The sequence below is a fragment of the Apteryx mantelli genome, chromosome 7 (genome assembly GCF_036417845.1).
Source record: "Apteryx mantelli isolate bAptMan1 chromosome 7, bAptMan1.hap1, whole genome shotgun sequence".
NCBI lineage: Eukaryota > Metazoa > Chordata > Aves > Apterygiformes > Apterygidae > Apteryx > Apteryx mantelli.
Window position 1 is genome coordinate 25,289,641 of NC_089984.1, and position 17,585 is coordinate 25,307,225.

The 17,585-nt window shown below is 37.7% G+C and overlaps 1 protein-coding gene across 3 annotated transcripts in view; it reads left to right on the forward strand.

Annotated features, from left to right (window-relative positions):
* KIF20B (kinesin family member 20B) overlaps positions 1-17,585 on the forward strand; it is a 47,863-nt gene that overhangs the window by 9,319 nt on the left and 20,959 nt on the right. For 2 of the 3 annotated variants that reach the window (XM_067300050.1, XM_067300049.1), the window contains 13 exons: positions 848-896; positions 1,565-1,759; positions 2,169-2,280; positions 2,773-2,844; positions 3,287-3,433; positions 5,291-5,453; positions 6,467-6,715; positions 7,540-7,679; positions 8,253-8,400; positions 9,404-9,671; positions 12,155-12,216; positions 12,461-12,580; positions 14,153-14,318. In XM_067300050.1, the coding sequence (XP_067156151.1) occupies positions 848-896; positions 1,565-1,759; positions 2,169-2,280; positions 2,773-2,844; positions 3,287-3,433; positions 5,291-5,453; positions 6,467-6,715; positions 7,540-7,679; positions 8,253-8,400; positions 9,404-9,671; positions 12,155-12,216; positions 12,461-12,580; positions 14,153-14,318 (1,891 nt within the window). The remainder of the gene's footprint in view (positions 1-847; positions 897-1,564; positions 1,760-2,168; positions 2,281-2,772; positions 2,845-3,286; positions 3,434-5,290; positions 5,454-6,466; positions 6,716-7,539; positions 7,680-8,252; positions 8,401-9,403; positions 9,672-12,154; positions 12,217-12,460; positions 12,581-14,152; positions 14,319-17,585) is intronic. The other variant, XM_067300051.1, reaches the window with a different exon arrangement.

A 17,585-nucleotide genomic window follows, 5' to 3' on the forward strand; every position in this document is an offset into this window, starting at 1 on the left:
CACTTGGTTGTTTCATGAATTGTTGGATGGAATCTAGCTTCATATGAAATGTACTCGTGACAATACATAGAGAAATCTGTTTTTTTTAATCAGCTTTCATTTCCTTAAGCATAGTGTTCTCTGTAGGTTAGTCACATTTCTCTGCAGCTCTATCTTAAATGTTAAAACCAGCAACTGAGTGCATGTGTATGAACCTCAAGCTCTAGCAATAAGAATTTATCTTAATTTTTTTGAAAGAGCTTGGCAAAAGGTGACTTCCTTCCCTTTCCAAAGTTTAGTCTTTGATTTTAACTGTGGAATGTTTCCATGGCCTATGTTATGAGGCAACTGGTTGCCTATCTAAACCATAAATGAGCAAGTGTTCTAGCTGTACTGCTGTTTCTGAGGGTTGAACTTGTAAGCCATGAGATCTGAAAGTCTTGAAATAGCAAAATAATAACAAAATTTCAGGACTCTCTAGATTCACCAGGTGAGGCATAATGTGGAAACTGCAGCTGGCCTATTGCAAATCATACTGTTAAACTGCCCTGTTTTCAAGTGGGCTCCTGCCCCTCCATTTTCTGTAAACTAGTTTTCATCTGGATCAGCAAACAAATGATGTCCACTGTGATAAGATGTGATACAAGGGAAGTGTCAGGGATGACCACGAAGGTAAGAACAATCCTTTCAGTGGGAGCGTGTGGGTGCATTGAAGTAGGCACAGTGTGTAGCCAGTATCTTTCCATTGGTATATATTGCAACTATGCCTTATGACTATGTAGTAGGACAACAGAGCTTTTACAAAAGTGGCAAATTGTAACTATTTTTACTGTCAACAATATTTCTTAGTCTTTGTTCTCTTTTGTAGGTAGACCATCAATATAGCACTCACAGCAAAGCACCAGTTGATTCTAAGGGTATGTTTTATATTAAAGAATTGCTATTTATTAAAAAAAAAAAAGGCTGGCAAAGAAGCTTTTTTTTTTTCCAGGTCAACAACTGATTTTTGGCCTAGGTTAATAACAAAAGAACTATTTGGCACTTGTTTACATAACTGTGATTTGGGTAGTGAGTGACTGTCTGGGTAGAAAAGCCAAAGATAAAAATAGAAGATGGTCACCTGTGCATCCAACCCAAACTGATACTCAGTGAGGTGAGACTTTGGCAAGGAAAGGTAGTACTGCTTGGCCTGCGGGCCCTAATGCTATCTTGACAGATTTTTTGAGCACTTTATTTAAATATAGAAGCTTATTTGGAGCATAAAACCCCTAAATACTATGTTTTTCTTAAAAGGGCAGAATTAAATATATTTGTTTTACTACTTTTTTTTCTTTAATCTTTTTTCTTTAATCTCTTAATTAATCAAGCTCTGTTTGATAGTGTTTGCAACTTCTGTACCAATGTAGGGTAAGCATATGACTTCCAGCTACTTGAGGAAGAGGGGAAAATTCCAATGGATTCTTGTCTGGAGAATCTTTTTTTAGAGGTTGCTGTAGTATCAATTTGAATTTCATTTCTAAAAAGTAAATATAAATGAAATCTGCTATGTCCATATAGACTTGTAATACTTTGTACTTTTTGGCAGATTTGAAAGAACTCTTAAAAGAATCGGAGCAATCTAGTCTAAGTGTGGAGAATTACATGAAGTTTTCTGTCTGGGTTTCGTTTTTCGAAATTTACAATGAATGCTTTTATGACTTACTGATTCCAATATCAAATGACAAGAAGAGAAGAACACTACGCCTTGCGCAAGACGTCAAGGGATGTTCTTATGTAAAAGGTGATTAAAAAACATTGCAAATACCCAAACTTGACTGTGGAAACCTCAATTTTTCTGTAATAAGAGGTGTGTTTCTTTCTAGATCAGAAACTCTAAACTGCCTTTATTGTAGCACTGTAAACTTCTGCCTTGAGTATAAAAGGTGACAGACTCTATGTATACATATAAATATCTGTATATATATAAATAATGCAAATGTGTGTACATATGTCATTATATATTACATGATATACTTGTCTGCCCTTTCCCATGGGAGGGGAATATTGATCCTCTAATAGTTTCTATCTGAAACAGACTTACTAAAATGTTTGTATGCCTTGAGTAGACAATCTGGTGGGCCTACAGTCTCCTGCTCCCTTTATCTTTGCTAATTATATTTACAAGATGTTCATGTTTCTTCTTCCTAAAGATCTGCAGTGGGTTCAGATTTCCGATTCTAAAGAAGCTTTTAGACTTCTAAAACTGGGGTTGAAACACCAGAGTATTGCAAGCACAAAACTAAATACTTCTTCCAGCAGAAGGTGAGAAAAACCTTGAGTATAAGGTGGTTTGGGGAGGAGAAGCTAAGATATAGTTTGTGGCTTTTAGGAGGGGAAGAGGCTTTACCAAATTCTGGATATCTAGGTTTCAGTTCTGACAGCCTGTGACAGTATGTGATCCAATGTTTTGAGCCAGAAGGATTCAATCCTGCCACAGGATGAACATGCATAAAAGCTAACGGCATTTTTTTTAAACACTCTCCTTCAAGCAAAAGCACATAGCTTCCTTCTGTCTAAATGTCAGCTTCTACTATAATGTGAAAGCTTGGTAGTATACCCTGAGTAAAAAAGCAAAATAAGTACAGCAAAAATGTCTTTCTAAAAAGCTTGTTGTATTGTAATTGAATGAGTAAATACTTAGATATGCTGACAGATTCTGTGAAGCTTTAAACAGGTGTTCTAGGGACTAAAAATACTTTGAAGATGTTGGTCTCATTTCATCACTTCTCAGCTGTCTTAAACTTTTTCTTTTAGTCACAGTATATTCACAGTTAAGGTACTAAAAATTGAAGATTCAGAAGCACCACGAGTGACACGAGTCAATGAGTAAGTTCAGAGCTGAGTCTCCCTCCTTTTCCTGTAGTGATGTTGCCAACTTAACTACCATCCTCTATATTGGTGCAGTAGTACCACACTATATACCCAGCGCTCCCCCCATAGCACTTCATGCACAAATGGTGGTTTCCCCACTTTGTGCACTCGTACAGTACTTGGTCCTCTACCTTAAGCCACCAGATAGCATTGCTGTTCTACATCTTGTCCCCTTTATTCAGCACAAGATTCCTCTAGTCAACAATACTCAACTTCTGATCTTGTGCAAGTCCTCAGAAGGAGCAGGGTGGGAAAGCCCTATTGAAAGGGGTGGGAGGATCCATGTGATGGAAGACCAAGAAATTCTTTCTCTGCAAAAACTAATTACATTGAAAACAATGAATAATTTGTAGGTGTTTTGAAGCAAGAAAAGTGAATTTTCCTTATCTGTCTTCAGATTGTCACTTTGTGATCTTGCTGGTTCAGAAAGATGTACCAAGACACGCAATGAAGGTGATAGATTGAAAGAGAGTGGAAATATAAACACCTCTCTTCTGATTCTGGGCAAGTGTATAAATGCACTCAAGAACTGTCAACAGTCAAAGTAAGTTCTTTTAAGAATTGCTAACTGTGGTTTTAGGTATTGCATGTAACAGTTAAAAGCTACTGTTTAAAATATACAGTACTAATACTGACAGTAAGTTTTGATGGAAAAGTTGTATAGACTTTCCAGGTCTGGAAAGTCTTGTTGACCTACTGAAGTTATTTTCAAACTTGTCGGTTTTGCTTTTTGGTAAATTACTCAAATTCTAACATCCTTTAAACATGTTGTCATAGACCTCAGTGATTAACTTTCTCTTTTCTTGAGTTTTAATTATCAAACAAATCTTGGAATAAGTTTTAAACCTTTCTTTCTCTAGAGTCATAGTTAATATTGTGAAGAGTCAAAATTTCAGCTTCTTTATTCCTCCTTTTGTTAACAAACTCCATTTTCTACACATTTTTGATGTAACCTTTTCCATCAGCAGGATATTGTTGTGCTTTGTCATAACTGTGTACTCTTCTACAAAATATGTTGGCTGCTGAGTTGATATTCCCCCCCCCATCTCAACATATATTTTAACACTCCTCTTGCTTCCCCCCCCCCCCCCCAATGGTATAACTAACCGTATGCAGACACACAGAAAAAAGCCTCTGCACTACTTAGGCCCTAGCTTTAGGCAGCTAAATGAGACTGAAGTAATGCATAAATTTCTGCTAGCTGTCTAAACAGTACAATATATAGTCACATTTGGGCATAACTGTCCAAGAACAGCTTTCTCCACAGGTTCTAATTTGAAGATCTGTTTCTGTCCCAGAAGCTAAACTAACTCCCAGTCAAACTGCTGCTGATTTTCCCTGGTGTGCTTTGCCAAATTTCATTTGCACCATAACATAGTTCCTGACAGCTTATTCAAAGTCAATCGCATCTTAAAATTAGATAAAAAAAGATTTGCCTATTGTCTATGCTCCTGATAATCCTAACTTTTGTAAATTTCTCTTCCTGTTGTTGCTAGATGGGACAGATGCATTAAAACTAGCTACTTGTTAAAAGGTTGCTAACATATTCAGAATGTTTTTTTTCTTATCCTAATAACTTTGGATTTTTAAACAATACAGAAGAAATGTTCTTAAGGTATTAACAGATGCATCTTACAGGCTGAGTAGGAAGCAGTAATTTTCTTAAAATGACTGTTTGTCACTCTAGCAGCAAAGCCACTTATGAGCCATATATGGTGCTCTAACAAGAGTGTTGCTTTCTGGAGTCCTGTAGTGCTATTCATGTAACTGAATAGCTGTCATATGTCCAAAATGCAGGTGACCCACAAAGCGGCAAGTGTGTTTGGTCATGTCTTGGGAATTCTCATGTATCTTCCTATAGACAACCAAACATCCATCACCAGCTGTTAAATCCAATGAGACAGCCTCTGGTTCAGGAAATGCCAAACTGCTAGGGGCTAGGAGGATGTTCTGGGAAGAATTTTCATGTTTGGTGTGTACTCGCTTTCTTGCCTGGGCACTTGCTGTTGTCCATTCGCAGAGACCAGATACTGAGTGTTAGGGATCTGTGATGTATTGAATGCTGCTTGCCTAGAACTAAACGTGTCCCTTCCACTAATGTGATAAGGAAAAGAAGGGTGGGATATGGCATACCCTAGGTTAAATGTTGGACATACTTTTGATTTAAGTGCTTGCATTGATTGTATTACTGTAGCCCATCAGAAGTGATAATGAATGGCTAAATAGCAATCTAAACTGCTACACAAACTGCTATGCAATCTCTCTACAAACAGCTGAAAACAATTTTAAATCACTTAAAGGCTACTGTGTGGTATAAATATTTTGAAGTCTTCAGACTAGATAGGTCTTGCATTGACTGGAAGTTGTCTAATTTCTGATCTTCTATTTTTGTCTTTTAAAGGTTGCAGCAGCACATACCATTTCGGGAAAGTAAACTAACTCATTTCCTTCAAGGTTTCTTCAGTGGAAGAGGGAAGGTATACATGATAGTAAATATAAGTCAATGTGCTTCAGCATATGATGAAACACTCAATGTGCTGAAGTTCTCTGCCATTGCGCAAAAAGTAAGTGTGATATAGTTGTGTTGTTGATTGTACTCTTCTGATTTGCATTTAAAGGGAAGGCTCCCTCATTTTTAAGAACATGAATTTTGTTACTAATTTTCTTTAGAATTTCTTGTGTTGTGATTAAATTTTCTAGTTACTTTTTTGTCAGGCTTTATTTCCTTGTAAAGCTATTAAAAAGGCTATGCTGGGGAATACCTTCTTTGAGTGGCAGAAGAGCATCTCCAGCTAAAAATCCATAATTTTGACAAACTGCCACAGACTTTTCATATTTGGAAGAAGTTTCCTGTGATTTAAGTAAATGTTCCTTCTCTACTTGTAACATGTTCCCACCAGGGAGAGCACTGCTAGCTGCCTCTGTATGCTACTGCTATCCTGCTCATGTCAGGTATTGAAAAAATAGATTGAGCAGCAAAAAGGGCCTGAAAGGTCCTTTTTGTGTCCTTAGAGGCTTTGGTGGGAAAGTGGAGATTAAGCAGAATGTGTAAGAGTGAATACAGTGCTAATATAACCCTGATGAAACTTGCTGCAGTCTTAAATGAAAGTCATGGAAAAATGTTTGTTGAAAGCTAATGTGTTTAAAGGACAATAGATATAGGCCTTTGGGAGGCAGACTCATCTAAGTAGGTTAAGTGTGAGACTAGAGGAAGAAGAGTATGAGGGTGACAATTGTGCAAGAAATGGGATTTATAGGGTGACATTCAGTTGCATGTAACACAGCTAGGAAAAATAAAGTAAGCGAAAATGCAAAAATCTGCTTGTAGAAGAGGTGGCAGCCCTCCTGTGGGTTCTCCAGCTAATGAAACTTGGTGCTCCAGGAATCAAAAGAAGGGCTGGATACTGAAATGACTCCTCTGTGTTCTAGCTGGAAACTGGTATAATAGTGACTCTAAACAGAGCATATACTGGGGAAGTACTGTGCCTAGGAGTGCTATAGGTAAGTGCAGGTGTTTCTTAGAAGTGCCAGGAAAGGTTTAAAAAATACTAATGGCTGTTTTTTATTTCCTGAGTAGGTTTTAGTTCTGGACACCTCTATTCTTCCCCAAGATCAGTCATTTGGCCAGAAATCAGCAAGAGAATCGTCACTTCTTAGTGACACTAAAATGCCAATAACAAGGAAAAGAGCTACAATACTTTGGGACAGGAGCTTGGAAGATGTGATTGAAGGTGATGAGATGGAAGAACAGCATAATATGTTGGGAGAAGAAGCAATGCAGAAATACGAAGAAAATAAAGTTGTTATTGGAAAGGAAGAATATATGGTATGTACCAGGATTATCTTAAGAATCAGTGTAGCGCTGTGTTTTAAAGCAATGTATTCTCCCTGTTCCCCTGCTTCTCCCTTGCTCCTTCCAATCACCCTCATTCTCCCCAAACCCAGTGTTGTGAACTGGAAGTGGGATTACTCATGGCTTATTGTCTATTGTGGGAAGTCTGTATCAAATGCCTGTAAATCCAGACTGAGGAATGAGAATTGCAAACTTGATTTTCTCTGCTATTAGTAACCTATGGTCAGTGCACAGCAAGGAATATCTGTTTTTCAGCAATACAAATATCTTTTGTCAGTTTTTTCTATGTACAAGAAAACTCAGAAAATACTTTTCAAGTGACAGTAGTTTTGGTCTATTTTGGAACAGTGCTTGCTTAAAAATCACTTCTAGGAAAGGCAGAAGGGAGAGAATAGAGGGCTTGGAGGATGTTTGGAAGTTTCCTTAATATCATTCAAGAAATGGTCATTTAAAAAAAAAAAAAAGCTAAATCCTTTAGAACTTAAGCTTGACTTTGTTTAAAACAAAGATTTCAAGAAATCTTGTAAGAAACATAATATTCTTTGCACATGCCTGCTCTGTGCAGACTTGTAAATTGTTGTGCCAGTACCAAACAACAGATACTTCGATCTAGTCATGAATGCTTCTGTTCATCAGCTAATAAAAGAAATGCAGCAACACCTCCCCCCAGATTAGAAGAATAAAATGTAGTGTTAGTGTTTCAGGAATGGGGGAAAAACTCGCTTCTGGAAAACCACTGCTTTATGGAAAAAAAAAAAACAAAAAAACAAAAACTAAAATACTAATGGTAATTCTAGACGCTGCTGCGTCTTATAGAAGACTTGAAGAACAAACTTATTACTGAGAAGAAGGATAAATTGCTGCTGGAACTAAAAATCCGTGAAGAAGTGACACAAGAATTTACCCAATATTTTTCACAGCGGGAAATAGATTTCAAGTAAGTTAACTTCAAGGATTTTTTTAAACCTTTAAGGAGGGGGGGTTTTGTTTGTTTTTAACAATTTCTGTCTCTTGGCCAGAATAATCTATACTTTTCTGCTAGAATTGACATCTGTTAATATATCAGTTTCTATTTGGACTATGAGTTCAGGAATAATCCTCAGTGTGTGTGTGTGTGTGGAATCTATAAGCAAAATGTATTCTTGCTGTACAGAAATCTCTTTTAGGCTAAGATCTTTGTTAATAACATGTCCACAGAAAGGATAACACCTACAAATTCTTTGGTTGCTGTAGTCTTAACGATACTCTAAATGAGTGTTTTGGCTCAAGAAGTTTATTTCTAAACTTTTTCAGTGGTATACATGTGTATAGTCAGTGCGCACATACTTGTCTCCCCCTGTTCTTGAGCAGGAAATAATATAGTAGGGCTGCTACACCAGGACAGAAGTATTATGCTACTGTGCCAAAATACAGGAAAAAATTGTCTTTGCCTATAGGAGGCCTGTTGTGCTAGTGACTTAACATCTCAAACTAGTTGGCTTTTAGCAGATGTTTTTCTTTCCTACTGCAGAGAGTGCCTTTCTCATGAACGGGAACGGCTTGAAGAAAATTCTGAAAGACGTTTGGAAATCTTTAAGGAACTTGTAAATGGTTATACCAAAAGCCTTGATGAGGAAAAATTAAAGGATCTGCCTTGCAGTGAGCAAGCTGGGCCTCTGGTATCTTGCTTTTTGTTTTGTTCCCAAACATCTTGCCTTTTACTAACATCCTGTTAAAGGGATTGCGTCTTTTGGCATTTGAAGGATTGTTTCAAGGAATTGCATGTTGCATAATTGTATCCCTAGATAAATATACCTGTATCTCATTTAATAGGAGGAAGTGTTGAGCCTTTGCACATGTTCTAAACCTACTGCATCCTTCCCTTCTCCCTCTTCCCCCCCCCCCCCCCCATTTTTGGAGTGAAACACAGTGACAATTACTCTGTACAAAGAAATTGAAAATAACTGCTCTTATGGTATAAATTACTGAGTTAAGTGCCTATTTAGTGTTTGAAGTTAGGATATTTTTCTCCTTATATGTGGATTGTACTAAAGGGTTCCTAGGTGGTTCTCCCCCTGCCCTACCCTGGCCCCCCTTAAGGCTGTTGTAGCTACAGCTGAAGCAATGAGAATTATATGTACACTTAAAGCATAACTAGACTCTTAGCTTGAGGCAGGCTCTTGTAGCTTTGGAAAACTTTGATTTTTAAAAATGACAGGAAAAGATTTAAACTCAATATCTTGCATATGTCTTCATTTTGCTTCTTACGAGGTTACCACAGAACTTATTTCACCTTCCAAACTTTTATTGGTGTATGGAAATTCCAGGCATATTCCTCTTTCCAATATTATTCACCTACTATGCCCACTCTATGTTCTCATCAGGAAAAAAATACTGGCTTGCACAATAAAGCGGAGTGTCTTTGGTGGTATAACAGGGAATGTGACAGTGGGTCATTAACTGCTGTGGAAATAAGGTAGCTATTAATTGATAATAGAAATTTGGGTGCAGAAAAGACAGAAGTTGGCAATCAGATAACATATGAAATAAGATGTTGTTGAGACTGGCATTAAAACTGTCTCTATATGGTTGAATTCATAAGGGTCTTTCAAATTTTCTGTAGAAATAATGGCTATTCTGTTGTCATTTGCTACTTCTAAAAGGATATGTATTGTCTTCCAGAATGGAGCATATAGCATAGTTCAAGACAGCTGCACTGATCTTGAGGACATTATTGATTCCCTGCAGAATGATGTCATTGATATTAAAAAGCAAGCAGAAGCAGCGCACAGGTACATTGTGTCCCTGGAGGACCCACAGGAAGCTATAGGTTGGCTTGAAAAACAACTAGGAAGAACTACCACTGAACTAACTAAGACTAAAGAGGAGCTGACAAAGAAAACCACTGAACTCATGAAAACTGAAGAAGAGCTGACACAGAAAAACAGAGGTGAGTTGGGCATAAAAGTACTCAGGAAAACAGAAGGAAAAAATGACTGAACTTCATATAGAATAGAAATAATGTTAGTATTTCATCCAATTCAATTGATCGGGAACGAGGGGGGGAAAAAAAGGAATCATCCTTGGATTTGGAAACCAAATCACATATACAGTGATGGTAACCAGGTAACCAGTTAACCAGTTCTGTGTTGCCTGAGTGAGTTCCACTGGTTTTGGTTATTCCATCTTTAAGACCAAGTTTAAAGCAGTCTGTTAGACTTTCTTTCAGTAAGCTCAACTTCCAGTGTGGAGCGAAATGTCAACATCATTAATTCCTGATTTCATGGTTATATTGTAATCCCTGCACTTCTTTTCCATTCTACTCTTATCCCCTTATTACAAAAAAAATCTGGTAAGGCTTTTAGGAACACTTACCGCTTTCACATCATACTGTGCTCATGTAATTTCTTGTTACTTTAATAGCCGTTTCTTTTATGGCTACTGTTTAAACACTTCTGCTTCAGTAAGTGAATAGGCAGAAGTTAGTGGGTCATTGTATGACTGCCCTGTGGAACTGACTTTCACTGAATACTGAAAATAGAGAGGTAATAGTTGCTGGTCTGATGCATTTCAGAAGCTTTTGAAAGGTATGAAAAACATGTTAAAACTGGTTGACTTATCATATTCTGTGAAAACTAATCTCAGCTTGTGTTTAGTACCAGACAAATGCAAGCTGACAGGAATGGATGATGTGTCATTGCATGATATTAATGTGTTCCAAAGTTAGTAAGGAACATGGTTCAGTGGTTTTATATAACAAAAACTGAACTCAAAACAGTTATCAAAGACTGAACAGGACTGATCTGTGAGATGTAAAGCTCAGAAGAGCTTTCTTGGCTTATAAAATGGTGTTCATCTGAACAATATTTACAGACTAAAAAGGTCTCATTTCATTATCTTAACTCTAAAATGCTACTTAAGTGGTGGCTTGAGCTCCATTTTTGTTTTTTACCAGTACTCAACATGACCCTCACTCAAAGGCAGTATGATTATGCCATAAGTGTTAAAGGCAGTCCAGTGTTGCTTTACTGTTCTTCTGTATGAAGACTGAATCCTCAGCTTATTAGCCTTGTTTAAACTTGCTGCTTTTTTTTCCAGATACATTTCAAAATTGTATGTAATGAGCAACTTGGAGAAGCTGCTGAAATGTTTGACCTTGCCTGTGTTATTCCAAGTATATTTGAACTTGGAAAAATTTGTTGCTGTGTGCTGCAAGTCAAAATGAAATAAATAAGAGGAGGAATAAAAGTAAATACTGGCTGAAAATATAGAATCAAATTGCTTAAAACCTGTTAATTTCTTTGATATGTGTGTAACTTGGATGTTGTGTGCTACAATTCTGAGCACAGAGTATTGTCACCTTAAGCAACTAATATGCTGTAGGTGCAATCATGCTTAACTTAAGTATATTTGGTGCAATATAAAACTTGCTGAGCTGTACCAAATCCCTCTTTTAAAGCTCAGTTTGCGAACTTCAAATCCTCCCTTGAGCCACTACCACCACAAGGACTTTCATCAACGCAGATAGTGTTTTGCCCAAGAAGTTATTCAAGTTGTAAGTTGGCATAACTATTAAAAGCCAGGGTAGGATTCAACAAAGGAGATGGTTTCTATTTTCAGCTTAGTTTCAGTGGTGGCTTTCAGTCTTGTGGGACTCCTGACTATGGAGACTAGAACAGAGGAAAGAGGAAAAGGGAGCCTTGAATTACTAAAAACAAAAAGCAACAAAAACCATGTTCACCCACACAATTTGACTTTCATACTTGAATTCAAGAGGCTGTGTGTGTCTGTCATCTTGGGAATAGTAAGCACAGAAGTTCTTGCTGTGGCTTACATCAAAATATGGAATATAACTCGGCATTTGATATGCTCAAGGATGTGTGTTCTGCTCAAAAGCGACTTTTTTTGGAAGATTCTTGGCTTGTTTGCAAGTGTTTGAGAAGAACAGGTCAAGGAATCGCTGTTTCTGAGAGAACGTGAGCAAGGGTTGGCTTTGCAAGTGGGTACTCCAGTTGTGTTTTACTGCAGGCTTGCAGAGTCTTTGGAGGTGGGGAGGGGGGAACAATGGTTGGATTCACTCAACAAAAAGCAGCAGTACATATGTAAGACTTGTTATTTAGTTGGTTTTAAATCAACAGAAATAGTTTTGCTCTACTGGGAGATGGCAGAAGAAAAGAATTCCAATTCTGAATGTTTTGTTAGCACTTCCAGTGTAAAACCTAGAGCACTGAGTGGTTGGGCAGCAAGTCTGTATAAAACAATCTGTTTTAATGTTTCCTAAACAACTTTTGAAGTGTCCTACAAGTAGAAGCCAACGCAAAAACAAATGATTCTCTCCAAAAGCAACTCAAATACCAGAGGATTTGGGGAAATGAGTTATTAGGAAAAATGTGCTGGCTTTTTATTTGATGCAGACTTCTGTTCCTGTTACAGAGTTCAAAATGCAGATGACTAAATTGGATGAGTCTGCTGAGCAACTTAAAGAAGCAACTGAGGTAAGCTGTTGTGGGGTGCATGTGTGGGGCTTGTTTGTTTGTCGTCCCCCCCCTTGAAAAACTGCAAGATTCTCTCTTGCTTTAATTCACATACAATTCCAGTAGCTTTAAATGATATGATGGTATGCTTCTAGCCTGTTCATATCAAGCGTAGTTTAACTGACCTTGCTTCTAGCTGCATGGCATAGTTCAGCTTAAAACGCTACTTCAGAAATTGACTGAATTACTATTATTTATCTCCAAGAAAATGAATACACAGAATAAAAGAATTCAAGAGCTAATGGACATTGTGGAGCAAAAAGATGATGTTATTACAAGACTACAAGATTTGATATCCCATTTAGAAGCAACTGTGAAAGACTATGTAAGTCTTAAACATCTCAATTTTCTTTATACAAAAAAAACCAAGCCTAGGTCTATGCTTGCAGTGGACTTAACTGTTTTGGAAAGTTGGCATTTTCTGTAAGTAATGGATATTTGCATGAAATGGTAACAGGTGAGTTGGCATTGAAATCAAAGTTATAGTGAGAAGTGGGGAGGGAAAAAGATGGGACTTTCAGAAGCAGGGATCTGGAGATTTTATTGGAAAACTAGATGAGATTCTGAAGAGCCACTCTAAAGAATAAACTCAAAGTAGGGGGATTTAAGCAGTGGGACAGGAGAGATTCTGTTGCTGTCTCTACTTCTGTCTGAATGGAAAGGAAGAATGAAAGGAGGCGTTGCTGCAGCAAGAGGTTAAGTTTGAAAGAAGTTAGGTTAATGTGGGAAAGACCAGTGATTGTGTGAAGTGGCAACAAAAGAGTGGTGTGGGGTGTTGATATTTTTGTGTGTGGTTCTCCCCCCCCCCCGCCCCCCAAAAGAAGAGCAATAGTACAAATGTACTGAGTAGGTTCTGAAGTAAGAGTGGATGGCTGGTGTATCTCTATTTTTGATATGATAAACTTTGTGACTGGCTGCTATATTGGTAGCCACTGAACACCTAAAGGCTAGCTTGGCCTAATGCATGTAGATTAAAAAAATCAAAATATACAGTTGTTGACTTTTTTGAGGCCTGATGTCAAGTAGCCTGAAACAGTTCAGAGAACACTTTTAAAAAGAAATTCACCTTGTCAGTGCTCTGATCCATTTATTTTTCCCCTGTAAAAGTAAGGCCTTGATCCTCTTTTTAATGTCCCACTTCCTCCTGTTGCTCCACAGCAACTTAGCTTGTTCATAGTATGAGTGTTCTAAGGGTGATAAAAGTTGTGATGACTGCCACCTATTACTACTGTTCCCTCCAAGAGCAAGGTTCCAACTCTCTAGTGTTTGTGTGACTTTTTTAATGTGACATGAAATTTAAAACACTGCCATGAGTCTTAACTCTGTAGACTTTAAGTACTATGGATGAGTAATTGGTACTTGGCAATGCCATCATGGCTTACCACTTGTGTGGTAAGTGAAACTTTTCTGTAGTCAAATATATAGTCCAAAGTATTGATGGCAGAACTTACAGGGCTTCCAGATTGCATTGTATCTTTCATGGTAAACATGATCTGTTCCTTTGCTAAAGTCAGTTAAAATGTCAAACTCTAGCCACTTTGACAAGAAAGTGAGGAACTTATTCAAAAAGCAAATAGCTCTACGACTTGGCAGTTTCTTCAACTTCTTTGATATCATAAATTCTTTTCACATGGTAAACAAGCTCCTGTTATGATGCCTGGAATTTCATAGTTTCCCAGTCTCTTTTTCTGCCTTCTGTACTGTGCTTTTCAGTATCTGAAGGTGTACCTGCTCTTGATTTAAGTAACAGGTATCTGACTGACTTGTATAGGGGCTGACAGAACATGTTATGCAGATTTTTTTTTTTTCTAAAACCACTTGCATATTAAAGCTTACCAAATCTTTTAGGCACTCACTTTGTAAAACTTAAGGTAACTGATCTTTTACTTTAACACAGGACAACACTGTAATTGCCATTAAAAGAAAACTGGCAGAAGAGGACTCTAAGAAAGTAATTGAAAGCTCCCAGCTCAAGGAATGTGAGGAAACTGTGTTGGAAATAGGAAGAAAACGTTGCTTTGAAAATAAGCCTACTATGGAAGAAGAGCCACCTACAAAGAAAGGTACAATTTCTACCATCACTGAACAGGGACTCTTCCAAAAAAACTTGATTCCTGTTCCAGAACAGAAGCAAAAAGTTGTGAAGCATAAACTTTATCGTATGAGGAGAAAATCTACTATGTTAAACTGTAAATGGAAGTAACTTATGTAAATATCTCTTTTGCAGAAGGTCCATTCCTGTTTACTTCTAAACACTTAAAATAAAAATCAGTTTTTAGAAGCTGCTTCCTTTCTGCTGCTTTTCCATATCTGCTGATGTACTTGCAAACTCGGCTGTAGTTCTCAAGATATTGCTTAACAGTAGTTTTTAGTACTATATTTGCTGCTGTTAGTCTTCTGTGAGAGTAGCTTTGCCTGCTCAAGTGCTTTAAAATTATTGAAGGAAGCATCAAAGGTGTCTGACTTGCTGATTGTTTAGTCATACAGTATGTGCTGTAGAACTTGATGTTTCATTCTCTATGAACAGTGTACACATCAGCACTGGCAAAGGTGATGGTGCTGGCAAAGGAAAAATGCTCTGCACTTGTGAAAGCAAAACTTTAAGTTCATATGTAGCATGTTCTTGTACAGTTCTGTCATGTCTGTACTTCTTGTCCTCATGCTTTCCTTGCTTTACCTGTGAGCTTACCAATCTTGTCAGGGGATAAATATAGAAGCTGGATCTTTAGGGACAAAACTTTAATGACTTTTTTAACTAGTAGGGTCTTCCTCAGTGAGACTTAGCGCTGTGGGCCTGACTTGTGCAAAATAGTATTTGCAATGTCTGCCAGCCTCTAATTTGACATGTGAACATAGAGGGACTTCAGTTCTTCATAGAACTAAGGAAAAGATATGTGAAAGGAGAATCAGACATCTCTTTCCCTCCCTTCCTTTCTTACCTTACTACTGCAAAATAAAAGCAAATGGGAAAATCTTCTAGGTGTTGCTTGGATGAGGATGGGGATAGGAAAGGAAATAAGCTTAGAAATAAGAAGCAGAAAGCCCCTTTCTCCATAAAGGGAGATTATAATATGTTGAAGGGGACTTGCCAGATTCCTTTCACATCATCACAGAAAACTGAGGCTAGAGATGGTGAATAAGCTGAATGCAGAACTGTTGTTCACCAAATCCTGCCATGTAAGAACTAGAGGGCACTCCAACTCAGATTGGTTTAAAATGTGTAAAAGAGCACCTCACACAGTGTGTGGTGAACTGGTATCTGCTGCCCTAGGAGGCAGGGGAAGCAGACAGTTCTCAACAGAATCAAAGAACGATGAGACAAACTAACAGCCAGCAGGTTCATAAACAGATACTGGAAGGGCTAGGATATAGCTTCTATAACCCCCAACATCCCCATTTTTTTGTTATGTGGGGAAAGGTCTGTAGAAAGTGACTGGGCTTGTGTCTTGTCCAACAGTGGCCAAAGGAGGTAAAATACTGGGGTGGGGCTGACCAGTGGTGTGACCAAAGGGGCACATCTGGTGTTCATATCACTTATTTGAACAAGCCTCTGACATAGTCTTGCTTGGGAGAAACTTCTGTCTCCGTACCAGGCATGTCTTTGATTTGCCTCTGACATCTTTGATTGGGTTGAATATTGGATCCTAGCACAAACATTTGATTGTGCCACCTGTATAAATGTTATGGGAACAAAAAAATGAAGCTGATGGCAGACCCTTGGATACACTAGATGGTAGTAAATTTGCTGTGATCTTATGCCTGCAGCTAATGTAAAAAAAAATGGTCAGAAAAGTGATAGCTACCCTTTTTAATTCCTTGCTTGATTAAAAAGCTAACACTGCCGCTTGATGTTGACATTGAGATTTTTCTATTGGGAAGCACAGGCTATCTAGTGAAGTTAAAGATCTGTTTCTCTTATCTGTGGGTATTGAAAGTGTAAGGTGTCAGACTTTGAAACTGAATTGTTAGATGTTCCATAATGGTGGAACTTATTCTATAACAAAAGTTTTACTTATATTTAAACAAGCATGGTTAAGTGTACATGGCACAATAGAACGACAAACATAGCTATATCACAATGCCTATGGGCCACTGGTATCTCTAAATTCTATGAAAAAAATCAGAGACTGTTCAGAGAGAAAACAGGTTATCTTGGCCTGAGGTTAATCTTTTTGTACCCTTCAAGTTTTAGGACCTGCCTGCCATGTTCTGGGTGGGGCTTTTTTTGTTTGCTTGTTTCTTAAAACTTTTTGCATAAAAAGCTGGGCTGAACATCATGTATCTTTTTGCAGTAATGTTTATCCTGCTTTACTGCATGATTGTGGCTGTCAGTGCAAAGCATCTAGATTGCTTCTAAATCCTCTTACAAATGATCTTATCTTCTCACTATGGGTGTTTTGGCTAGGCTCTGATACTATTTTTTTTCTTTTGCCACCTTAGATCACTAAATAGGTCCTAAGACACCTTATCTTTTCCCTTTACTAAAATTTATAAAAAATCATGTCTAATATGAGGAATATGTAGTGTTTGTTCTATTTTCTTGGGGCTATGGGACTGGGCTTTCACAGAAAACTGTCTCCTAGTCCAAAGTCCTTAGTCTTGTGATTTGAAAACATGGTTTTATTCCATAAATATTACCTTGACTTACAAAGCTGTCACTGTCTGACCCAACAGGACCATTTAATAGGTCTAATTAGAACAACAAAAAAAGGCATGGTGGGGGGAGGGATGGAGAGGGTCCTGTGGAACTTGATCCCTTTAAAAACAATGAGGAGGGAAAAACAGCAAACTTGAATTAAGAGCAAAAACACTATTGCTAACATCTTAGCATTACTTTTTTTTTTTTTTTTGTAATCAGCAATCAATGACTGCTTGTGAAATGTCAGCTCTGTTCAGAGGCTGTTGCTGTGCAGTACACATGTATCTGTGCTCAGTGCTGGCTACATGAGGGGACTACCAAGTTCTGCCTTACTGTAGTTACAGTACTCAGTATCTCCCAAAAATATGTAGTTGCAATAGCCTTACTATTAGGGTTTCTCTTTAATACTAAGACATAGCATGCATGTTACTGAGGGAACACTGTTAGATTCTGAAAAACTCTGAAGTACAGTTTTTTTCAAAAGTGACTCCAGCTCTGTCATTGTAGTGAAGAATTGCTCATTATCTGGGAAAATCAGTCTCAAGCTAAAAAAAGTATTTATAGGAATTTGAGCTTGTATTGCAATTTTGTACTTATTTCTGGGAGTATTTTACATCCAATATTAAGTGGGGACAAAAATAACTCTTGTTCTCTATTTACCTAATTGAAAATCCAATTAAAAAGGAAAAGG